Source organism: Mustela lutreola, chromosome 3 (assembly GCF_030435805.1).
Source record: "Mustela lutreola isolate mMusLut2 chromosome 3, mMusLut2.pri, whole genome shotgun sequence".
NCBI lineage: Eukaryota > Metazoa > Chordata > Mammalia > Carnivora > Mustelidae > Mustela > Mustela lutreola.
Window position 1 is genome coordinate 156,590,799 of NC_081292.1, and position 26,842 is coordinate 156,617,640.

The window sequence follows — 26,842 nt, forward strand, 5'->3', positions numbered from 1 at the left end:
TTTCTATAGGTTGTTTCCTATAACAGCTTTGGGAAGGAAGCACTAACCCTGCAAAGTTTTGTAAAAAATCATTTTGGACAGAGACCTCTGTTTTCTTTGGATTTGTTTTTCACCAACTGTTTGACCAGTGCGTATGTCTTTAGTCATTCTCTGCTCAGAGTTTCCTTTTTCTTTTCTTTTCTTTTCTTTTTTTTAAGAGAGAGAGGGGAAGAAGGGGCAGAGGGAGAGGGAGAGAAAGAATCTTAAGCAGGCTCCATACCCAGCACAGAGCCCAACAGGGGAGTCCATCTCCCAACTCTGAGACCATGACCTGAGCTGAAATTAAGAATTGGATGTTTAACCGACTGAGCCACCCAGATGTCCCTTCTCAGAGTTTCTATTCCTCACTCCATTGTAATGTCTTAGTTTGTAATCAGTTGAAAGGTGCTTAAATATAATGAAATGTGTCTTTACATGGAACATAGACATTTTCAAGATTTCCATACCAATAATCAATATGGGCTATTTGAAGCTATTGATCTAGTCCAGAGCTCCACTTAGTTCTGTCATCCTACTAATAGCATAAACTAAGGAGATAAAAATTAGTTAATTTAAAGGTCATATACATCTTGCAAACATCAGTAATTATAAAAATGATTTTTAATAAGGAAAGAGAAGAGGTCAGCAGGGGAGGGGACATGGGGGTCATGGCCGTATTACCTTTTTCTTTTCATCTTGAAGAATGCTTCCCTAAAGCTGAAAGTAGGGAGTGGCAAGGAGGCGCTGTCCTAGAAGAAGTTGAGGCATTGAAAATAGTTCTGAAATTTGAGCAGTGGCAATGATCATTGACTTTCACCATCAACAGTTCTACTCAGGTCTCCAGTGGAAGTTGCAAAGTTTACACACACACACAAAACGTTTGTTTGTTTGTTTGTTTGTTTTTTAATTTGCTCCTTTCTCCCTCCCTCCCTTCTTCCTTCCTTTCTTTTTTCCTTTTTGGTTCTTATTGTTTTGTCTTGTCTTACTTTCTTACATTTGTCTGCCTTTCACATGACTCTCTTTAGCTGTCCAGAATTTTCCACCCCATTTGGGTCAATGTGCCCTTCTCCCTACCTCATTAATACTTCCTTCCTTGTGTTGTTTGGTTCAGTGTATTATAGAATTTATATAGGGGAGATCTTTGTGACCTAGGCTCTCACTTAGAGCTTTTCTCTGCCCCCTCCCCCCATCTATTCTGTTTAATTGCTGGAGAGTGAAATTACACGAATGAACAATGCAGCATTCCCCAGACCTCACTTTGGGGATTAACACACTCTCCCGTGGAGCTGCTTATAATATGGAGCGGGCATTTCATTTGGCACAGGCAATCTCAGATTGGAAATTACTGAATAATGAGAGTTCTATGATCGAGAATGTAAAACCTGCTAGAAAAAATAATACACTCATCACAGGTAACTTAATAAAATGTATTCTTAGCTGCACTGCTATCTCCTTTGCTATGACTCATTGGGTGGAGACTACAGTTTTTCTTCGTTTATCTCCTATAGAGATTACAATCAACATTTGGTTAGGAAGATAGTTTTACAAATGTTTGCTTTAAAAATTGCTCAGTGTTTAAGGAGCTCTTTCTGGATGTTGTTGCTAGCCTTTTTCTAGGGGAGTAATCTTTTTTTATTACTAACTCCCATCAGTAAATTTGTTCACAAAAGTAGAAAAATTGCTCATCTGTAATAAATATCTCTGAGAGCAGTAACCTTCACTAGAGCAGTACAATTTTATAGAGAATATTCTATTTTCAGGGTTACTGACCTTTCGCCTCTTTATTGGTTGCCATAGTGATGATCTGAGCTCTGCTTAATAGAGCTACTAAAATGAAGACAATCAATAAGCTTTTTAACTCTAATGTTTATCTTGGTAGCTCCTGATAACATATATTGAAATAAGATATAGGCATATAAGTGGATCTAATAGTGGAATTTTATTTTTTAAATTTTATTTTTGTTTTAAAAACATATTTAAGTGGGATGTTTATGTAGGTTGCAAAAGATTAAGTGCTTTCTGTGGCTTTCATAGAATTCCTAGAATACCATCGTGAGGACCTAGAGATACAGATACAACTTGAAATGTATGTTTAAAAGATCATTGTGAAATGAATAATAAAACCCTTTTATGATAGCAAATGGTAGAAGTTGCAAGTAGTATGGTTAATGATTTCTAAAGCGAAGTCAAGTCAAAGAACTCTTTTAGCACCTTGTCATGAGAAGGCCAAGTTCTTCTCATATGCACCTGGACACCTCCTAATGACTTCAGCGGAATCCTGAAACACTCTGGAGAAGGAAAGTTGGTGATCTGCCAGAATTCTCAGGGCAAAGTAGAAGAGCAAGGATAATGTTTGTTTCCAGGGTTCTCTTAACAGTTTTAATTATTTTATTTATCGGTTTGAAAAAAAAACAGCTATTTTTAGGATCATAGTGATACTCGTATGAACACGTTTTTGAAGAATTTGATTCCTTTTCCTTGAGAATTAAATAATTGTTTTGCCTTTATGCTTATATATTCCGGTTGACATATTGTAAGTAAAATGTAAATGCATTTAATATAAGGAACTCTTCAGGATTGTCATTGCAAAGAAGGAAGTCTGACGAATGGCTTAATTCACAAGGTCCATTATCACCATCATTTGTTTAGATTCTAAGGGGCAGTTGTTGTGCTGTGCTTTCCATGCATGTCTGCAACCCTCTCTCTGGGTATGCCTCGTTAGCTCAGGAAGGGTGTAGTTTGCTCAAGGCATTAGAGCCACAAATGGAGAAACTGTCTGCTTACTTTTGCTTCTCTTTCTCCAAAGCCTGCATTCTTCTATTTCTCCTTGATGTCTGAGAAGCTGAGACGCCAGAGTTCTGTTCCTATATCCTATCAAATACTTCCTAGGGTTTATTAAAAGCAAAAATCATGATCCCTAATGATAGGATATGGGGATAAAATTAAATTGATGCTGATGATGTCTAATGAATGAAGGAAAAATGAACTATGTGCTCATTTCAAGTGTCAAAATAATTTCTTTGAAAAATACAGAAAATATCTGCCATCGTAGATTTTTCATGGAACACTATTTTCCCTAAATTAAAAAGATTTCTTAGGTGCAAGGAGAGCTTTGGAAAAAGTTGCTATCTGTGTTTTAATATTAGAGTCACAAATTATATCCTTATGTTACTTGGTTTCAATTATTAGGTTTATTTTTCCAAAATTAAAAATCTTATCCCTTACCGATTAAGAACAAAACTAGTAGAATTTTTAGTGGTTCTGCTATTCGAGAACTATTAATCATCTCCATTTGTAAACACTGGGGATATATTTGTGAACAACAGACAAAGTTCTTTCTCTCACCAAGCACACCTTCTTTGGAGGGAATCCAATAATAGATAAACAAATACATGAATATATGATGTGTCAGACAGTGATACAACCCAGGAATGAAAACAAAACAGTAAAGGGGTGTAGAGAATGAATGGGGACTGAGAAGGAAGTGTTCCTATTTCAGATTGAGTTCAGCCAAGACCATCCTGTCCCCTTCTGCCTGGATGATCTCATGTATCTCTTCACTTTTACTCCTGCGCCCCTCTGCAGCCCTGCAGAATGGAAGTGAGATCATGTAGTTAGTCTGCCTGCTCCAAGTCCTGAGACAGCATCTGCTTGGAATAGAATACAGAGTCCTTCACTTAGCCTACCATACCTCACATGCTCTTTCCCTTGATTGCCTCCTACTGTCTTCTGCCTTTCTCCTCGCTTACTGCACTCTAGGCAGGGGTTGTTCCTGAGCAACCCGAGTGGGCCTCATCTTGGGGTGTACACTTGCTTTCATGTTGCCCAGAGCACCTTCTTGGGCTCTTCCTGCTGTTCTCCCTGCCCCTTCCCAGAGTAGCCTTTGGGAGCACTCTGTCTTAAGGGGCACCCCGGCATCATGGACTTTCCCCTCTGCTTCATCATAATGCTGAGGGCCTCCTGCTTGGATATTGCATATCCATCTGTTTAGTGGGTGTATGAGAACATAAGCACCACGAGAGCAAGGATTTGGCTGTCATCACCACTGTATCTCCAGCACCTGGAATAGTGGCGACATATTGCCAGAGCTCAGTAATTATTTGTGGCGTGAATGAATGAATGTGCTCTCAGGATGGACTGCTGAAAAATGGGAAGAAGATAGTAGGAAAGTGTCAAATACCTTGGAGGATTTAAAAAGGATCCCTCCCACTAGTGCTTTCCTTGATGTTCATTCTGGCTCCCATCTTCACCTGGCATAATTATGCTGGGTGCATCCTGACCTCAACTCCCTTTCCCCATCTTTGCTTATCCCCCAGAGAATCTTTACCAACTCACCTACGTGCATAGGGTGTAGCTCCACATCAAAGATGTGAGATTTTGGTGATCACATTTCCAATTTCCAGAGTACCTTAAATGGGTTGTTGTAGTATGGTCATGGTTTTTTTTTTTTTTTTTTTTTTTTTTTTTTTTTTTTTTTAACTGAAGCATCTCCAAATGCCCCCAAACTTGGACCCATGGAGTTGACCGTTGTCATTACTGTGCCAGTCTGCCTCCTGTCCTTGGCCACAGTTCTGACCATCTGGGCATGCCAAGGTCGACCGTGCACAAACAGGAAGAAAAAGAGACAGAATGTGGAGGAACCGCTCTCCGAGTGCAATCTGGTAAATGCTGGAAAAACTCTCAAAGATCTGATTTATGATGTGACTGCCTCTGGATCTGGCTCTGGTATGTGCCTGTTGTCCATTTTGTAGTAAGAAAACTCTTATTTAAAAAAGAAATAAAAAACAATTTCTAACAAAAAGGGCCCCAATATTTTGAACTGGGTCATTTAGAATGCTTGATGTGGTACAGGTAAGTTCTGATATTAAAACTTGGTTTTGGATTTGATGAAGAGAGCCAACAGCTGTGGCCGAAAGAATTAAGTCCTCTCAGTTGCGTTTTCTGTCCTTAGGTATTCAGATTCTCATTTTTACATTCTTTCAGAGTGTACTTCTGAATCGATAAAGAGTTTCTCTTCTCTCCCTCCGCCCCCCACCATTATGGTTAGTAATAATCATTGTTGCTCTCTTTATAATGTTTCATGGGCACAAAAGTTACTGTATTTGAAGAGCTGAGTTCTGAGGAGGATTTTAGTTGAGTGAAGTGGTATTCTTAGAGAGTGTCTTTGCTTGTGGTAATGGAAGTCTTTAGAATCCGAAGCACCCCCCAGGAGGTGTGTGTGTGTGAAGTCAACGGGGAGCTGACCTAAAATTAAAATCAAGAATGTATTCTTAAAGCACAGAAACAGAGATGATAGGGATTAGCGCAGCCCTCCTGTGCTGACTTTTGCTAAGGTAGTATGGTAAGTCTATTCCTCTTTAATGGAACTTTCCAACCCCTGGTGAAGCAATTCAAAAGACCAGGCTGTTTTATGGCCTAAATGAGCCTTTTTCATCGCACAAACCATATGAGGCCATTTTGGGTTTCTGGCCACCAAGCAGATTTCTCTGTAATAATAAACTTTCTAAAATGACCTTTCCTAATGTATATGTCCAGAAATCCTGCCTGCATGCAGTACTGAAAGCTGAACTAGGGTAAGCCTACGTGGGTCACTTTAGGAGCCCCTGGGACCCCTCTTGCTTTGGAAGGATCATTTAGGATGATTACCTCAAAGAGACTTCGAGAAACTCCCCAGCTCACGGCCTTTAGGTGCATCCAGGCAGGCACAATGAACAAGGGCAGATGCCGGAGGGACAGTAGCATCTGTATGAGTGTCTGTATTTAACAGGAAGTAGCTTTAGAGTCCCCTAAGAGTCCAGGAAAGAGAGGCCTAATCAGGCCATCCACAGAGTCCAGAGAATTTGTTGTTTTGGGGGGCAAGTTCCCCTGCTGTGTCATGGACCAAGGTCTCAATGTGTTTGCCATCACTGCACAAATTAGGTGGCATGTTTTCAAAGGAGGCATCCCAGAAAAGATGGTCTCCAGACTGCAAAGTTTATAGAACTAAAATCCAAATTAAATTATTGCATAGAAAACTGATGTTCTTCCTTTAAACGTAAAGCTGTTCAGATTCAGTACTCATCCTTCTTTGACTGTTACATCCTGGGACTCACTGGTTGCTAATTTCCTGGACACTGGTGGCATTCTAGGCACAAAATATGAGCAGAGAGTGCTCTGATTTGTGCCCAATTCCTTGAAACCTCATATAATTTCTTGATAAATTTCAAGTGATTAAATAACTATTTAATATTCCCCCCAAGCATTTCAGTTTATCTGAAGACGTTAAGTAGCTCCTCCTTGAATATATTTAATATGACTAAGAATTTCCTTCTCAAATAAAAATAATAGAGACTTTATAACTGGAGAATGGATATTTAGTTTAAGAAAGTAGTCATGAGCCAAGACATGAAATTTTAAAAATTAACCTTAAGATATTTTGGTGTTTTTGTGCATCTTTAAACCTAAATCTGGGTTTATTGACTGCTGAACTCTCATCTTTAGATTATTCTAAGATCTTTCTTAAAAAGAAAGCCATACATGTACTCAAGCACAGATGATTTTAATGACCCGTTTGAAAGAGTTTTAGACTTTTTCTTAGAGTCAACTATATCCATTTAGCAGTGAGCACTGGCTAAAAATACCTGATGACAACAGTGCCTTTGGTAATCAGAGAGAATGGGTCTAGCTACAACAAGTTTTCCATCATGAAAGCTCGTTCATTGGGAGGAAATCAGGTGCTTCCGCTTCCCCTTTGGTTCTCTTAATTGGCCAGCAAAATTTAGGCAAAGGCAATTTTGTTAGGTGTTGAAAAAAATTGTGATGCTTATTCCTGACCAGGTCATTTCAAAGAGATAAAATATCTGCAAAAAAGGCAAGTGAACATATCTGCTGCTGGATTATTTCTGAGAATGGCTTGTGTTTCAGGTGGTTTCTGAGAAACTGGGTGGATGGCTGCTTTCCTGTCCCAATATAACTCTTCTGATGGGTGGTGACATTACTGAAAGATGCCTTCCCATCAGACAGGCATCTGCTTCTACAACTACTGGTAAAAAAATAAAAAAAAAAAATTAAAGAAAAATTTTTAAAGTGAAATGAACCTACAGGGAGAAGCAAAGTCTATGTATATTCAAATGAAATCTCTAAGTGTATAAACAAGAACTAGATTTTTTGGAGTGGTTGCCTTGAAAGATACCGAAGCAACTTTCCCTGAATTTTAGTGTCTCAGCTTAATTGCTGTGCTCAGTACCTTTATTGATGTTGTGTTCCTCTGTCCCTGGTCTGTGGCATTGGTCCTGTGTTTGATCAATTTGCAGTTTGAAAACAGAGGCTAATCAAGTTCTCTAGTCAGTTACTGGTGGTAGTGGCTGTTGATGGTGGTGTTCTGGTGAGTGTGTGCGTGCAAGATTGGGGAGGGAGGAGGGAGATTGAGATTGCAATTTGGCCTGATAATTGTTAGTACAACTTTTACTGCATGGTCAAGTAGTAAACTTGGCCATAAGCCTGAAGAAATGGCCCTTAGAGTTTGCTGCTGGAAGTCTTCCCAACAGGGGAAGACTGTGGGCATATCCACTGAATGGTGAGAACAAGAGTTTTTTTGTTTTGTTTTAAATTATTTTCATTAACATATAATGTATTATTTGCTCCAGGGATACCGGTCTGTGAATCATCAGGCTTATACATTTCTCAGCATTCACCAGAGCACATACCCTCCCCAGTGTCTGTAACCCAGCCACCCTCTCCCTACCCCCACGTCCCCCAGCAACCCTCAGTTTGTTTTGTGAGATTGAGTCCCTTATGTTTTGTCTTCCTTGAGGGAGAGCAAGAGTTTGGACTGAACACCAGCATTTCAGCTGTAGGTTGGCCTCCCACTAGAGCCTATTTCTGGGCCAGTCTTCGATTATTGCAGGGCCCCGATTTTCTCATCCCTAAAATGATAAAGTTGAACTAGACTATCTCAGAACTTCCTGGCTATGGGGCTCTATGACTAATTGTTGAGATCCATAATAGCAACCTTATAGTCTGTTCTTATTTAGCCACAGTGGGTGGTTCTTAGGAAGAGGAGAACATCTGAATAAACCGTGGCTCATTTCAGGAGCAGAGGCCGAACCCTGCAGAGCTTAGAGGGTTATAGCAATGAGAGTTTCCAAGCCATCTGAGTACATGGAAAATAACTAAACATGACCTCCCAGAGTAAACTTAGACTGTAACCTCTTTACCTACTTTCCTCTAATTTTAAAAGTGGTAGGTACCTATTGTGGAAATTAAGAAAATGTGTATTAGAAAGAAGAATATCACAGTTCATCCTGATTCCACTAAATAGGCAGAACCAATTATAACATTTGGCAAATTTCCTTTACAGGCTTTTTCCTGTGCATATTTTGAATAGCTAGGTATATTTATTTAGATGAGTTGAATTTACTGTGTTATTTTCATTTTACATTATAGCAAAAGTATTTTCCCATGTCATTAAGAAATACCTCCTCATAAATAGCATTATTATCATTTGCTCTAAGTAATCTGTTCTAAGATAGAATATTAAGGGCTGACCATTACTGAGCATGTAATATACCAGATACTGTCCCAGATGCTTAACATGCTAATTCATTCTTGTGTTACCCCTATGAGATAAGTACTGTTAATATCCCCTATTTTTTAGATGAGGAAGTTGAAGCTCAGAGAAGTTCCGATACTTGCCCGTGGTTACCATGTAGCACAGCTGAAATTGGAAATGAGGTCTTTAAATTTATCTTTTCTCTTAATCACAGTACTATGTTTAACAATTTTTCTATTTTCCTTCTATTTCCTGTAAATATTAAGGTATTAAATATTTTGACATGTTTCTGCATTTTGCATTAAATATTTAGGATAGAATTCTAGAGGTGGGGTTATTGGTTCAAAGAATCTAAACTTTTAACATACACTTGGAATATATTTTCTTTGAATTTTTTTTTTATTTCACAAAGAATGTCCATTTGGTGTTTTCTATGATGATGCCTTGCTTTTTTTAGTGTAACATAATTATCTCACTTGATTATTGAATCTGATTCTTCACTTTGCCATTTTAATTTTTTTTTAAGATTTTATTTATTAATTTGACAGACAGAGGTCATAAGTAGGCAGACAGGCAGGCTGAGAGAAAGAAGAGGAAGCAGGCTCCCCGTGGAGCAGAGAGCCCGACTCGGGGCTCCATCCCAGGACTCCAGGATCATGACCCAAGCCAAAGGCAGAGGCCTCAACCCACTGAGCCACCCAGGTGGCCCTTTAATTTGGTTTTTGAAAAAATTCACAAGGAATTCTTCTGCTTCCCCAGTTGTACTAGAAACAATGCATTTTGTTTTAGAGGCTGATGGCTTTTTTTTTTTTTTTTTTTTTAACTTTTGTGTATTTAGTAACCTGACTGGCTTTCGTGGGCAAATCAGGGAAATTTCCAGCAATTCTGAAAATCAGATATCTGTAGCAGCAGGCTATGTTCAAGAAATCTTTATTTGGGAATGTGAGAAGAGAAATTCATATGAAGAATTTGGAGTGTTTTGTTTTTTTTCTTTTTTTGAGAAAGGTTTGACCTAAAAGTTTGATACAATGGTCCTTATTTCTTCAAAATCGGTAAAATTATGAAAGTGCTTCAATGTTTGCCTTTTTGTGTGAAAATAATAATCATTATGATAGCTCTTTCCTGACACTTCCTTGTTTGTACTCATCAATTCCATCTTTTCTTTGGTTAGGTCTACCTCTGTTGGTTCAAAGAACAATTGCAAGGACGATCGTACTTCAAGAGATAGTGGGAAAAGGTAGATTTGGTGAGGTCTGGCATGGAAGATGGTGTGGGGAAGATGTGGCTGTAAAAATCTTCTCCTCCAGAGATGAAAGATCTTGGTTTCGGGAAGCAGAAATTTATCAGACGGTTATGCTGCGTCATGAAAACATACTTGGTTTCATTGCTGCTGACAACAAAGGTATTTTCTATCTAATTGGGTTCAGCAAGTAAACATGTCATGTCCGTCGTCAGATCACCATAAATAATTTCTTTGTTTTAATAAAATACATAAAAGTCTAATTTCTTTATTGAGGATGGAAGATGCTTTTCCTCTTCTCCACAGATAAATGTACAGAACCATACAATAAAGACAGGGCAAATTAGTGACATGAAATCATGATGATGCCATAGCTGGGCTGACACTTAAAATATTTGGTGACTGGTATGGCACAGGAACCATCCAATCAGAACAGAAGCTTCAGCTGGTCCAGAGTCCTGGGGGAACCGTGCCGTGCTAGTTTTTAGCGCTTACTTGCTGGTTCGTGAAGAGTTGGAGAGGCATCTTGTCAGGGGGTGGAGTGGGAGGTGGGGGAGGTTGCTTTGGGTGTCTAGGGCAAAGGGATGACATTGGAATTTTGAATAGCAGCTGTTAACCAATGAGGACAGAAATATTTCAATATTTTAACTGGGACAGGCATACCAGTGACTGCTAGTTGAATATTTACCTTTGCTAAGACTGTACTTCTCATATGTATAAATAGGCTTCAATTCCAAGACTCAAATTCTCTATGAGCATTACCAGAATGGCAGCAAGCAAATCAATTTCAATGAAATTTTCTATTAATGTACTTTGAGTATAAATTATATTGAGACTGAACGTCAACAACCTCAAATAGTATGACTTTTTGAGATTTGTGGAGCAAGACAGAGCTTCAATGTTTTGGTATTGAAATCAATTTTCATAAAATATTGTATAAATCCCTGAGTAATCAGGGACTGGGTATAATTTGCGGATTACTTACGCGTTCTTTCTTCTTTTTGCATGGCTTTTACTTACTTAATTGTGCATTAGTTCCCATAACAAAGGGAAACAGGGCACAATGACGAGCAAAACATGACCCAGTCAATTTTTTAAAATTCGAATCAGTAATACTCATGAAGAACTTTGGTGAGGTAGAGACTGTAACCTCTATCTAAAAAACAAATTACAAAAAAAAAAAAAAATTATCTGTGGATATCAGAGATACACCATTGCCCATGGAAATTAAAATCTGTGGTTATTTTTATCTATTATAAGCTTGATTATTACTAACTAGATGACAAAAGAGAGGCTTAGAATTATTGTACATTTTGGCCATAATTATGTTTGCAGATGGTATGTGTTTTCTGATTTCCCAGGTATAAAGTGGATAAAGATGAGCTATAAACAAAAAAAGTTCTTTCCAAATTCTTAACTCTGTGTACTTTGAAAAAATATCCAGACTACTGAAAATGAGACCTTTCTTAGTAAACTAAGAACTTTTCCTTTTCCTTCCTAAGATTGAGCTGAGGTGTACCTACTTATCAGATTAATTAGCATTGTTGTCAAAGCAGTAATGACTTTAGTTATAAGGATCATCTTGATGAGGCTAATTTCATCATGATGTTTATTTGATTATAAAGCAATAGGCCCAAGGGAGATCATCCTTGATTGTCTCTCCTTCAGTTTAACTGGTCTACCTCTGTCGCTGGCTTATCTGGCTTTGTGCATGGTTTCAAATGATCTCCAACATTGCTTTCATCCTCATTTCTAAATCTTTTGTGGTATTTATAGTTCCACTGGTTAGTCAACAGTCTGACAGAGACATTGCTATAAGAGGACAAGATAGCCACTGGTGTTGAGCAGGGACAGAGTCAGAATAAGGATTAGTTTAATACATGGTTAGTTTATTACTGAACTTTATCATGTTATGTTGATTTTTGTATTCCAGGGAAATTTTATCACTACTGGATTTGAAAAGTAAATATTTCGATTAGGAGTAGCTCTTGTACATAAAGCATTTAATAGAAAAAGTCCATAGCAAATGTTCATTATAGCTTCCTTTCTCTGAGTGTTGGAACAGATCAGGACTGTTCAGAGCTGCTGTAGATATTATTCCAAAAGCTAAAGCTAACTCCAGGGACTCTAATACCTGAAGAAGTTATAGGCTAATTTCTGTTCTGCTAAAAATATTTTATAAGCTGGATTAGCTTTTGTTAATGAAGTAAATTACTTGAAAATGTCTAGTAACTGTATTTAGCTCTTAACCTTAACTTTTGGGGAAAATCATCAACTTCATATTTTGAAAGGTGAAGAACATTGAACGTTCTTAGAATTTTAGAGTCTTTATTACATTAATAACACTTTGTGTAAATTTGTTGCATTTCTGGTTTGTACTGGAACAATCTTTCTTGAAAGCTCAGAGTAATTTTAGCACGACACTGAGCCCAAGTACATCTGTCAGTAGCTTCTCCTATAATGTGGTGCTATCAGTATAAAAAGAGAGTAAGAAAGGAGTTGTTCACTTAATCAGAATCACTCTCACAGCTTCCTGTAGCTCTGGTGGATACATGCAACAGGTTCTAGCATATCAGTATTTTCAGAGATACAGTGAGAAATTTTACTTTGCTCATTTGGACCATCAGCGTCCTCACTAAAGGAATTAACTTTGCTTTGTGAACTGTACAGCTTTACTTTAAATACTGACATTTGGTAAAAGCTTTTGGTTTCTTTCTCAACATATATTTATAGCAATAAAATGACTTTTTCACATTTAGATAATGGTACTTGGACTCAACTTTGGCTTGTCTCCGAATATCATGAACTGGGTTCCTTATATGACTATTTGAATAGAAACATAGTGACCGTGGCTGGCATGATCAAACTGGCCCTTTCAATAGCTAGTGGCCTGGCCCACCTACATATGGAGATCGTTGGCACACAAGGTACGTGTTTTCTTTCTAAGTTTTTCCTGCTTATTTATGAGGATAGAAACACCAAGTTGTGTTTTAGTGTTTAATTGCATTTTAGTTTATTAAAAACAATTATCAAATGTAAAGAAACACTAAGATACTTTATAAAGCTGAGGATATTATAATATAGCCAACTCTCATCTACACACTTTTTGCATATTAGCCATAGTAATATTTTTATACTTAGTGGCTCCAACTTTGTCATTTAGCACATACACCTGGGAGATCATGCTTTGGTGGCAAATGCTCTATGTTCAGAGAATATAACTAATTTAAAATGTTTACTTCTGATAGCTAAAATAATTGGAGATGGTAATATTATCTTGAAAAAAAAATTTACATGTAAAGTACTTAAAGATCAAATGATTCCCACTGTCTTTTCTATTTATTGAGCTAATAGTGAATTTGCTCTAGAAAGTCATTAGTTAGTCAGGGCAGTGGTTACCAAATTTGCATTTATGATCCCTTAAACTCTTAAAAATTATTGAGGACCCCAGAGGTTTTGGTGTATTTTCATTCTATCTGTTAATATTTACTCTTTTAAAAACTAAAATTGAAAAAAAATGTTAAAGTATTTATTAATTTACTTAATAATTATTAAACAAGTTTCAAAAAAAATTTTTTAATAATACAAAACCAATATAGTGAAAATATGATTTTGTTTTTACATTTTTGCAAATCTCTTTAATGTCTGACTTAATGCATAGATTTTCATGCATGCTCTTCATTCAGTTGTTCCTTTATGTTTTGATTGAAATATGTGCAGAAAAGTTAATATCCCACAGCTGTGTATTTGGAAAAGAGTATCAAACACTCCCAGGGATTTGGGGGTTACTTCTGAGAACTGCTAGTCTAAGGTAGTAGAAGTTTGAGACTTTTTTGTAAGAGAATATTTGCTGTGTTCTTATGTGGATGTAGCAATGCTAATTCTTTCCCTTTTCATTCAACAAATATGTACTAGTGGCTACTAAGTGCCACCTAGTGTACTAAGCATCAATGACATGCTGAAGGCTGATGAATAACACACAGGCACTGCCCTTAGGGAGCTTACAGTCTAGCTGGGAGAGACAGATAATCAAACACACATGTGAATGAACAGTATAGTTTAGGGAGTAATAAGGGTTATGAAGAAGGCAAAATGGCGTACTCTGTGGAGACTGACAGGGGATGTGGACTGCGTGGTCAGGGAAGACCTGTTTTTGGAGGTGACTTTTGAGCCAGGTGTTCAATGTGATTCCTTTTAGGGAGAGTCAGCCTTCGGTAACAACAATAACAACAAAAAAGAAAAAAAAATGTGTATTCTTTTCTTATGCTTCATAGGTAAACCTGCTATTGCTCATCGAGATATAAAATCAAAGAATATCTTAGTGAAAAAATGCGAAACATGTGCCATAGCAGACTTAGGGCTGGCTGTGAAGCATGATTCAGTACTGAACACAATTGACATACCTCAGAATCCTAAAGTGGGAACCAAAAGGTAAGATCACTAACTCTGGTGGCACACTCAGACAAATGACCGCGCCATAAACATGAAATCCTGGGATGAGTGTGTGGGTGTTTTGAGGGTGAAGGTGGGAGTCCAAATGGAAAATCATTAGGCCGAGGAAAGCAAAGAGTCTTCTCTGGGTCATTGAGAAGTCAGTAACAGAATGGTTACTACATATAGACAGACAGTAGCTATCTGGGTGGGGAATCCAGTAGAGATGGATGGTGGAAGATACATTATTTTGAGTGGGCCAGTTTCCGGAAATACATTTTCCCATGGCTAGGAGGGGAAAAACATGTCATCAGTATATAGCTCCCCCAAAGCCTTTATACTCATAAGGGAACTGAAACTCAGGGCTAGTTCTATTTGTTCAATGTTCTAAACAATAGATACAGTCAATGTGTTGAGCAAGATAAGTGAGGGACTCTACATAAATACATACATGTGCTACTGTACTCCCTTTGTATTTAAGAATATGTAACAGTTTTTGTATTTACTATAATTGTGCTTATTCTTAAGTCTCCCAAATTGATGTATATTGAGATAGTAGGAGTTTGGACACAAGTTCCACATTCAAGGAACAGAATTTTTGAGGGCTCAGAACAAATATGAGAGAAACAGAACATATGACATATATATTACCACAGGCCCATTAGTAATGGGATTTCTGGTGGATTCTTGTTCTGGCCAGCCTGTGGTCATATGGCCAGAGTACTTCCATTTCCTTTTATTCGAATATCAAGCTCATGCTACTTTGACATTAATTCCTGGGTTCTTGACCTTGAAGACAGAAAACATGAAAACATTTTCCTGGAGTTGTCAAAGGCTCTTTGGAATAAGGGATTTCTGGTATAGTTGACCTCCAAGCCATGTTTAAGATTCCAAGCCCAAACCTCTGAGTCCTTCCCTTGGTTCCCTAGGACAATTTAATGACACCCCAGGAACACTTCAGGGCAGTTTATTCAAGCTGGGCAACCCTATGGGACTTCTCTTCTTTCCCCTATAAAAAGTAAACTTCAGCTTGCCCATCGGAATGTATGCCCATCACAGACACCCCTCACCCCCAACCCCCCGGGAAGCCTTGGATGCTAGACTCCTTCAGAGGTTCTAAAACTTTTAAGAGTTTGGGAGGGTTTTGCATCCTCATCTTAATACTCTGGGAAATTGTAGAATTCCCCTAGGACAGCTAGACTCCATCAGGTCCCATAGGCTGTAGATTTCTTTGGTTTAGTCTTATTTGAACAAGGCTGTCATTTTCTTGTAGCCACTATATAAGGTGTATATATTTCTGGAAGCCAATTTATAGTAGAATTGTTCATTCAGAGAAGGTGTTTATGGAATGCTGCTAAGCACTGTTTTAGAGTCCTGGGCCCACCATGATGATTAAGAAATGCTCTTTGCCCTAAGGAACTTTCCATGGCAATGTTTGTTGGTGGAGGTTGAGTTCCATCTCTCCTATTGAATGCTTTGCTTACTGCATTTCCCTCTAGCTTGTCCTTTGCAAGTACTTGGCTCCTGGCACCTTGCTTTGATACCCTGAGTAGGATGACCTCTAGTTTTATTTAAAATGTTTTTAAAATTATAGTTCAGTCAATAGCTATATTACATAAATTTAATTTATTATAGTGGCTTGAATCTACTTTTAAATTTGATGTAAGCTATTAATTTATATTTTATGTGGGGATTTATTAAGGTTGTATTTTATTGGATTGCTATAAAGTCATACAGAGGATCTGGAATGTGCATGTTTTTTTAAGGTATATGGCTCCTGAAATGCTGGATGATACAATGAATGTGAATATCTTTGAGTCTTTCAAACGAGCTGACATCTATTCTCTTGGTCTGGTTTATTGGGAAATAGCCCGAAGGTGTTCAGTTGGAGGTAAGATGTTGGAGATACTCTTTGTATCTGTCTTTTCTCAATGCTGTGAATACAAGATATTTTTTTCTATGTATTTTTTCTAAGCATTATATTGAATCATTTTTTTAATATTTAAGAGACTGCCCTTTGGTGTTATCTTTCCCGTGGCAAGAGTGGAGCACCCTACATATGATGATGATTTTGTATTATGATTACTGCTCAGGTGGGGGTGACAGTTCTGATAATTCTGATTTTCTTAATGATACTTTGCGAAGCACTTGAAAATTTTCTTGAGTTTGTATGCAGTTAGCTGTATCCCTACTTTCTACCAGAAATTGAACCCAAAGATGTTAAATGATTTACCAAAAGCCACAGGACTTGATGTCTTCTATTTTTCAGGTTTTTCCAGTTTTTGTTTCTATGCTCTTTTTTTCTTTTTAAGATTTTATTTATTTATCTGTCAGGGATCACAAGTAGGCAGAGAGGCAAGCAGAGAGAGAGAGAGAGAGGAGAGAGGAGGAAGCAGGCTCCTTGCAGAGCAGAGAGCCCGATGCGGGGCTCAATCCCAGGACCCTGAGATCATGACCTGAGGCGAAGGCAGGCTTAACCCACTGAGCCACCCAGGCGCCCTGTTTGTATGCTTTTTGTTACTGTTGTTGCTTTTTCCTTATGATAATGAATGTGGAAGGGAGAAAGTGGAGGGCAGAGGTGGAGAGGAAGACTAACTTCCTGACTCTACTGTTCCTAGTTGTTTAGAGATTAATAATGAGAGGAGGAAGATTTTGAAAGGATGAAACCCTACAAATGCAGTTTATGAAGTTGTGGCATCTGTGGAGAAAAGTTACCTCCTGGTAGAAAACTGATTAGGCTTTTCACTTTCCAGTGAGACCGACATAACACTAAGCTGTGGTTTAGCAAATTCCTGAATGTCTGACTTTAGGCAAGTTACCTGGTCTCATTTCCCTCATCTGTAAAATGAGTAATAAAACTGATCCCTTGGGTTTTGAGGATTTAACAGATTCATTTGATTAATTAATTAGTACAGAGCATAGGACAGGGTAAATGTTCACTAAAAGAGCTGTCATTATCAGACAACTGTCAGTTTTTGTATTTTGCATTGATATAATTTTCCCTTATACCAATTTCATTTTAAAAAAATGGGTTAAAAATGTTTTTAAACTTACAAGGGTAAAATTCTTTTGAATGAGGAAACATACTTTTCCCCTTTTTATTCACAAATAAGTTAGTAAACCATTCAGGAAAATGAAGCGGTTTATAGCAGCAATAAAGTTGTAGTGGAATCCTCGAGCCTGGGATCGAGTTCCAGATCTGCCACTTACTAGCTCTTTGACCTTGAGCAAACTGATGACTCTTTGTGCCTCAGTTTCCTCATTCTGTAAAGTAGGGATAATATGCTACCTCTTTTAGTCAGTGTTTTTTGAGGAATAATTAAAACATGTAAAGAGTTTAAGACAGTGCATGGTGAATAGCAAGATTGAAACATGTTTGTTATAAACTTTTTAAATTTCATATTAATATTCTTCTCGATCTGCTTTTTGTTCATTGTCCTTAAATTTTCTTTAACTGTTGAAATAGTTAACATAATATTAGTTTAATTTAAGTATTTTAATTAATTTAATTAAAATTAAATATTTTAAATTGAAAGGACTGTTAATTTAAACAATTTTATGAAGACATTCTCAAGTCCAGGTAATATTCTGATAATTAAATTCAGATATTTCTTTTTGAGACTCTTTAATATGAACCTTCGTGTTGAACTGTCCATCTTCAGTACCTTTGCTGCTTCTTTGGCACATTCTCTGGTACAGTACTTCCAAAATCCAAATGTAAGAAACTCAACTTTTAAAAGATTGCCTATCAATTTTCAAAAAGCGAAAACTATCCTGTTTTGAAAGGGTTATTTAATGGAGAAACATATTTCATTCCCAAATGGGACCATGCTGTAAATTTTGCAGTTAGGCATTACTTTTGAATTGTACAATGGTATTTTACATAAATCAGTATTCACATAATTTTTATAATATACAATTATATTTTATATAATTATTAAAATTATATACATGCAATTTGTTTATACAAAATTATAAGATTTTATGTAATTGCATAAATTATATTTTTGTAAAATGGATATAATTTTATGTTTTATATAAAATTTATATAATTTCCAAGATTATGTAAACTTTCATAATATGTATTTTAGAACATATGTAATAATTATTCATCTGAGTGCTTTATTTATATCCTTAGTTTTATAGTGATATAGAATTATCATAAACCTGACTTTCCAGTTTCTCAGAATGCCACTTGTGCCTAGAGGACTTAATTGGTATTCTTTTTGAAATAAGCATCTTTGTTTATTATTCATACTTGGAAATTTATTATGCAAATTTCTTATAGGAATTGTTGAGGAGTACCAGTTGCCTTATTATGACATGGTGCCTTCAGATCCTTCAATAGAGGAAATGAGGAAGGTTGTTTGTGACCAGAAGTTTCGGCCAAGTATCCCAAACCAGTGGCAAAGCTGTGAAGTAAGTCTGTTTTCCTCTTTGGCTGGGAATGGAGTGGGGCAGGGTTTCAGGAAAGGGGCAGAGGGAGAGGGACAGAGAGAATCTCAAGCAGGCTCCATGCCCACTGTGGAGCCCAGTGCAAGGTTTGATGTCTTGACCCTGAGATCATGACCTGAGTCAAAATCAAGAGTCGGACACTTAACTGAGCCACTTCGCACCCCAGGTGCCCCAGGCTATGTTCTTACATATGTTTTATCTGTTATAATTTTGAGGTAAGTATCGGGGAAGATTTTCAGAGACCATACAGTTCTACTGTCTTCATCTAGGCATCCAGTTCATTCCACATGTATAAGTCTATGTCCTTGTTTCAGTCTTCAAAAAGATTTTATTCCCTTCAGCCATATGTACACAGAACGCCAAGATAAGTGGCAGCAACAAGCATCCCAGTGACTTTACACAAGACTATTTCTTGCTATGGACAGTCCCCTATGGGTCAGGCAAGTGTCTCTCTGTGGTGATTCAATGATCCAGGTAACTTTGATCTTGGGATGCTGCTATCTCAACACAGTGTCTAGGTCAGGACGTGTCTAGGTCAGGAAAAGAGAGGAGCTGGAGGGTCACCCATGGCTTTTAATGCTTTGGCTTCAGGTGACTCACCTCACTTCCGCTCATGATGCACAGACCAGAGTCAGTCACACGGCCCGATCTGCCTGCAAGGAGTCTGGTAACTGGAGGAGCACAGACAGGTTTGGTCGTCAGTGTCCATGCAAGGAGGAGTATTGCAATTTTTCGATCATCTTTGCAGCCCGTACATTGGCCAAAGTTTGAGCCTTCTGTTTTTAAATCAGAAAAGCTTCCTCATGGCAGAGGCCACTGTTCTCTCATCACCAACAATGCATCCAGTAAGCATCGTGTCATAGGCATAGATTGTGGTCATCCCAGTGCTTGTTCTGCCTTACGTGAAGCGAGAGACTTTTCTAGTTCCCACAGGGAGAAGGAGGGGAAGAAGAGGGAAAGGTTGCAAACCATCTGACTAATTCCACAACTGTTTTATGGCTTTCCTCTCCCTCAACCCCATTATTACTGTTATATTCTACCATACATAATTGTAATTTTCAGGTCTTTTTATAGTGACATCTTTTAGCTGGACTTCATCATAAGGGTTATTTCATACAATAGTTTTTCTCCTCATTTCCCCTCCCCTTCATGTTTCATTCAATTCTTTTTCTATTTAAGGGAGGAATTATGTCTTGATGTTTCTATTTTGTATAGATATCTTACCTACATACTTATTTTAGAAGCAGAATTTGAAATATTTATAACCAAATTGAAATTAAATTAAATTATTTCTATTGTTAATAATTTTATGTATATGAAAGAATATGTAACATATATAAAATTTTTTTTTTATAAACATATATTTTTATCCCCAGGGGTACAGGTCTGTGAATCACCAGGTTTACACACTTCATGTAAAATTTAAGCATAATAATAAAGTGGCAGTCAGTGAATTCACTACTAAGTTTAAAAAATAGAACAAAGATCCCATACTGCTCTGAGAGATTACAATAGTGATTATTTATTATTGCCTTGCTTTTCTTTAGGAGAAAAAATATATATATAATGTATAAATATGCATATATAAATATATATATACTCATGTTAAAAATATATTGTTTACTTTTTTTGTAATTGTGAAACATTATTTTTTTTAGATTTTTAAAAAAATTTATTTATTTGAGAAAGAGAAAGAGAATGAGAGAGAGAGACAGAGAGAGCATGAGAAGGAGGAAGGTCAGAGGGAGAAGCAGACTTCCTGCTGAACAGGGAGCCTGATGCAGGACTTGATCCCAGGACTCCAAGATCATGACTTGAGCCAAAGGCAGTCACTTAACCAACTGAGCACTCAGGTGCCCTGTGAAACATATTATTGAAACTTACTGTAGATAGTCTTCTTAATTTCTATTCACTTTGATTTATATATGTAGCTATAATCTGTTCATGCTCATATCAGTGCAGTAGTCCATTATATGGGTTCTTATTGTTGATTGTCTTATGTGTGATTTCAATATTTTTTAAACAATGTTGATATATATACATATATGTGTGTGTATATATGTACACATACGTTATACATTATAATATATATATACATTATATATATATGTGTATATATATATATATGCATATGTGGGGGGAAAAATGTCTTAGAGTATAAAACTGTAGATTCTTTTGGGGTGTCCACATAGATGATCATATCTCCAAATAATGAGAGTTCTGGAACAAATTCTTAAGCCTTTTCTTTACTTCTTCTTGAGTTTCTAGGACTTCCAGTATAGTGTTGCTTAAAAATTGGTAATGGATATCCATGTTTTACTACTTAAAATTTTGTACATTTCTCCTTTGAGCATGCTGTTCGTTGTAGGTTTTGTTTGTCAAAACTTTAATCACATTAAATAAAAACTGACTTTGTTTGATAAAAGCTTTTTTCCTACCTATGAGGTAATGATATAGCCTTTCTAGTTTTGTCTCTTAATGTGATAAATTGCGTTTATAAATTTTCCACTCTTAAACCAATCATACATTCCTAGAATAGAACTAACATAGTCATTTTTTATGTGATCAATTTTGTACATTGCTGATAAAAGCAATTTTTGTCCATTTTAATCCAATATTTTAGTTCTATTTTATTCTGTATTAATCCTATGTATTAGATATAGTGCAATTTTATACCACTATTACTTATTTAAACTTAAGAAGATATTTATCATTTTCTTTGTTCAATGTTCCTTTTTGCCTCTCAGAGCTTCCTCCTTTTTTTTTTTTTTTTAAGATTTAATTTTTTATTTGACAGACAGATCACAAGGAGGTGGAGAGGCAGGCAGAGAGAGAGGAGGAAGCAGGCTCCCCACTGAGCAGAGAGCCCGAAGCGGGGCTCGATCCCTGGACCGTGGGATCATGACCTGAGCCAAAGGCAGAGGCTTAACTCACTGAGCCACCCAGGTGCCCCTTAGAGCTGCCTTCTAAGATCATTTTCTGATTTCTTAATGTGCATTCTTTAAATGTATTTTATTTAAATTGATTTTTTAGAAGGACCTAGAAGTGATGAGTAGTGATGTTGAGCATCTCTTCATGTGTCATTCTAGGACATTAATTCTTCTAGGGCATTAATTCTAGCATCTAATGTTTTGATGGATTTGATTTTACTGTTCGTTGTTTCAATTGATTCTTGCTTATGATACTTTATTTTCTGCTGTCTTGTGACTTTTTGTTTTGAGCTTAGGCTTACTGTAAAATTTTAAGGCCTGGGCTTGATTTTTCTTCTTACCAAGAATCAAGATTTAGATAATATTCTTTACAAAATTCCTTATAAGACTGATTCTCCTGTATATCCAGGACTTTGGAAACATCTTGACCTGATACTTCCTGGGTGTTTTGATGGCGTTTCCTGTCTTTCCCATGTTGTTCATCAATTCTGAAAGTCTAGACTGTGAGATCAGCAGATGTTACCAGGGTGGACGCTGCTTCAGTGATTTCTTCCATCTCCAGATTCCTGTGTTCTCTGATTGTTTTCCACTCTGAGTATTTATCTTATTTATTTAGCAGCTCACTTATACTATTTTTTTATTCAAATTTTTGATATTTACACCCAGGTCATTATTTTATTATGGCATAAATTAAATGTTCAAATGCACAAATCTTTTTTTTTTTTTTATCTTTTTTTATTTATTTGACAGACAGAGATCACAAGTAGGCAGAGAGAGAGAGAGAGAGAGGAGGAAGCAGGCTCCCCGCGGAGCAGAGAGCCTGATGTGGGGATCGATCCCAGGACCCTGGGATCATGACCTGAGCCGAAGGCAGAGGCTTTAACCCACTGAGCCACCCAGGCACCCCAACAAATGCACAAATCTTAATAGCTCTCTGTTGATTGTCTTATAGCTTATAGCTCAATGAGTAACAAAAAGAGTATGCGTGTATGTACTTAACATCCAGATCAAGGAATGTGCAACTCATCCTGTATGCCTTTTTGTCTTTCATGTCCCTTCTCAGAAGATTTTAAAAGAGAGCTACTCTACCATATTCCCAGAAATCAGTGATTGAATTTTCAATTAAAAGCTAGTCTCCATAAGGTTAATGTGTGTGTGTTGACCGGATTTTTAAAGACGTTTGGTCCTGATCTTCTGATATCGTTTTAAATTTACGATTTCTTCGTCAGAGCTTAGCATCAATTCCTGGGTTTGTGGTTATGCTTCTCTTGGACTGTGTTTGTGTGACTAGCTAAAGTGTTTGATATTTTTCTCTCTTAAAGGCCCTCCGAGTCATGGGGAGAATAATGCGGGAATGTTGGTATGCCAATGGGGCAGCCCGCCTAACAGCCCTTCGTATTAAGAAGACTATCTCTCAACTTTGTGGCAAAGAAGACTGCAAAGCCTAATGATGATGATTCTGTTAAAAAGAAATCTCTTACAGCTTTTTTTTTTCCCTCATTTTCCCTCTTTATGTGAATGTTTCTGCCTTTTTTGGTTGTCGTTCTACGTCAACGATAATGCAGTACAGTATTTAAGAGCCCGAAGGCAGCATGGAAAAAATAACTGAAGTCAGGCATGGGCAGGAATTGACTTCATCCCTTCTCTGTGTTGTCTTTACTTTTCTTTTGAAACGCACCACATCAGTTCATCTTTTTATTTAATAAGAGAGATATTGCAAGAATATAAAATAAGCTATATAAAACTAATACAAGTCATTAAGATTTTATTTTACTTGAATCAAAAACACATGAATGAAGAAAAGGAAATGTAAAAGCTTTTTTTTTCCTGAGATGAAAACACCTTCATGAAAAGTGTGAACTAGAGCACGTTCTATCTCAGCAGAAGCTTAGATTATATAATCTGCGGTTTTCTTTTCTTTTTTCTCTTTTTCTTTTTTTTTTTTTTTTTGTTTTTAAATTAAGAAGGGCCTTTGAAAAAGATTACATATTGCCCTGAACTTCAGTGTCTAAAACACTTAAAAGGGGAGCCGCTCAGTTGGAAGATAGAACTGAGGTCCCAGTAGCCACTGGCTTGGCCTCCTTTCTACCTGCTATCCTGTTCTTCATAACCCGCCACCACAGCAGCCCCCAAAGCAGTATGAAAGCCACTACGATTGCTACTTCCTCCCATTTACAAATGAGACATCGGACAGCTTGAACATTGAGACTTCCTGAAAGTCACATAACCAGTGGTGGAGCTGGCACTAGGTCCAAATCTTGTGATAACTCACAGTTGTAGACTTAGCTAACTTCCTGCTTTCCCATTAATTCCCATATAGTACTTTTCTCCTTAGGCAGAAACAACACCTTTCATGGTGGTATTCATGGTTTAGTTAAACAGAAGACCACGTGGGTCATTCTGCCCAATCATAATGGGCCTGCATGAACTCTGAGGACAATATCCCTTGACGTTTTCCTCATAGAGATTTCATAGTCTGACTATTTGTGAGATAAAATTAACGTTTTCTGAAAACTTCCAGAGATTAATCATGTATAAAGATGCATTGTTAGGAGGGGTCTTTAAGATTTATTTCAGAGGTTCCCACTGCTTTTGGAATACACACTTAGAAAGAATGTATCAGAAGTAGAGGGAGGAGGAAGTAGAAAATATTTTGAGAAAAGATGAGAGAACTCTTCAGTAACTGTAAATAGCTATTTCCCTACCTTTTCAAAATGAGCAAGTAAATGCAAAAGAAGGCTCATGGTACTTTTGCTTTTATTCTACTTCCTGTGGAGACAGAAGTGATGAATTCTGAATAATACTTGCAACACTGAATCTTTCCTTCAAATCTGTAATTCTGCTTGGGTAAAGGAGATTTAACATGGTATCTTTTGTTGTTCTACAGCACTGATTCCTAAGCTTTGATCCTTAGAACGTTCTTCTGTTGAGACGTTCCAAGACCAAAAGCATTCTTTGATAGATTTTTAAAAAGTGATAGTATACATTAGTATATCTTGTACTTTGAGGAATCTAGCAATAAAGAAATGTTGTGGGAGCTACTTTTAATTAGATTTCCCAAATTATTTGATCATGGAATCCTTTTGTTAAGAGGAGGGAAAACCTTTTTACTGTCCCACATTTTAGTGTTCTACAAAACATAGCTTAGGTAACAGTGTTCAAAAGGATATAGCGATGTATTTTCGTGCAGAGCACAATCTAGTGATTATAGTTCATTTCACTATGGAAATATGTTACTGAACCCACCTTCATTTGATTGGAATGAGATAATCAAGGGCCAATATCTGACAGCTGTGGTCATCCATTCATTAAATAAGATAGGGGACCCCTTATCTTCATTGCCATAATATTGGGGTCAGTAGAGAACAGATGCATCATAGGTTCTGCCCTCAGGGATTTTAGAGACTCATTTGGAAATGGGAACAACAATGTAGGTATTGGTTTGTGGGAAGGAAATAAATTGACAATGTAGGAAGTCTTGAGTTCCATACGACAGTGGGTTCTGGAAGTTATTTTCAATTTGCAAAACATTTACAAGTTATATTTATTGGGCCAGTGCAGACAATCTAATTATATAATCAGTTTTTTAAAATGCATATGGGAAGGGATTTTAAAAAGAGCTTATGGGAAGGGGTGATCTGATTTCTTATAGGTTGTATTTGAATATATGAAAATGAAATTATTTATTTACTATGGTTGTGTTATAGTTAAATGGTTGTTCAAATAAATAAGAATAATATTTCTTGTTTTATTCACTTATGTTGGGTGAATATACTTATTTCAGTGTTTAGAGAATGTTTTAACATTTCAATTTTCCTCTACATTATGTTTTATAATTTATTTGGGTGTGCCCAAATAGAACTCCATATTCTTATTGGTTCAACTTTTACTCTAGAGAAATTTGTACATTTTGAGATGTTTTTCTTGTTTTCATGTTAGTTTACTGTAATTTCTAACTGACTGGTCTTACATCTTAATTACCAAACACACTTCTTAAGAAAAGAGTTAGGTTAACAAAAATGATTAAAAAAAGATGAAAGTTCTAATTTTTCTTAACTCTCAACATGATTATAAATAGAAAATGCTCACAAGAACAGGATAAAGTTTAGAGCATAAATTTATTGTATATACCTTTCCTGTTAAACTTCATATTATTTGTTTTTGATGGAGTGTCATTGTGTAATATTTATTTCTTTTGAATTGTGTGATAAGCAAAAAATATTCTTAGACTCAATGTGTCAGTGTTCTTTGCTCCTTTCAAATATTTTGACTTTGGGTATAATATAAAGCTTGGGAAATTGCTATTTATGAAATGCCAGTACTGTATAAAGTGGTGATGGGGTTTCTATGCAGCATCACTTTTTAAAATAAGGGAAACATTATGTGTTGTCAATATTACAGCATGAACTTGTTGCCTTCAAGCTACACGTTTAAGTGTGTAATTGGTACGAATTATGTTGTGTGCTTTCTTCTCTGTCTAAAATATTTGGCATGTCACATCTAGAATTCTTAATTTATGTTCTGACTTGAAAGTGAAACATGACTGTGTCGTGCACTATTTTAGGCATAGCACTTGCTTTTCATCTTTATACTTTCAATTAACTTTGCATTTTAAATTTCCATGATTGTATGAAAATAGTAACCTGGTTGCAGTGTCTGAAGACTTCAAAATCAGCTTTTATTTTAAAATGAATATCTACAATAGATTCATTGGGTTACAAGTTCCATAAGAATTTATTATTCTTAATACTTCTACTTTAGTAGAATTATTAAACAGAACTACTAACTGTGCTGAAATTTGCCACCATGTGACTTACTGGGGCAGAGAAAACTCAGGGCTGTCTTAGAGTTTACGCAAAAATACCAGGGAACCTACTGAGAAATCATCATCTGAAAGCAGGAAGCCCACGTTTGCCATTGTATCAAATTCAACTTAAAATTTCTTAGCAGGGAATATTTTTTGATTACTTATTTAAAATATATATAGAGGGTTTTTTGTTTTTGTTTTTGTTTTTTTATATTTTATTCATTTGAGAGAGAGAGAAAGCACTAGCTGAGGGGAGAGGCAGAGGGAGAATCAGACTCCTTGCTGAGCAGGGAGCTCAATGTGGGGGATCCATCCCAGGACCTTGAGATCATGACCTGGGCCAAGGGCAGATGCTTAACCATCTGAGCCACCCAGGGAGATGTTTTTTGTTTCAATAAATTTATTTAAAGTATGGACATTTTATGTCCCAT

General features: G+C 36.7%; 1 protein-coding gene across 1 annotated transcript in view; it reads left to right on the forward strand.

The window, feature by feature from the left end:
* The window catches only part of ACVR1C (activin A receptor type 1C), a 75,376-nt gene extending 52,208 nt beyond the window's left edge, over positions 1 to 23,168 (forward strand). The window contains exons 3-9 of the mRNA XM_059167284.1: positions 4,504 to 4,743; positions 9,720 to 9,950; positions 12,548 to 12,715; positions 14,063 to 14,219; positions 15,986 to 16,110; positions 18,508 to 18,638; positions 22,927 to 23,168. Of these exons, the coding sequence (XP_059023267.1) occupies positions 4,504 to 4,743; positions 9,720 to 9,950; positions 12,548 to 12,715; positions 14,063 to 14,219; positions 15,986 to 16,110; positions 18,508 to 18,638; positions 22,927 to 23,052 (1,178 nt within the window). The 3' untranslated portion in view covers positions 23,053 to 23,168. The remainder of the gene's footprint in view (positions 1 to 4,503; positions 4,744 to 9,719; positions 9,951 to 12,547; positions 12,716 to 14,062; positions 14,220 to 15,985; positions 16,111 to 18,507; positions 18,639 to 22,926) is intronic.
* Positions 23,169 to 26,842: the final 3,674 nt, after the last annotated feature.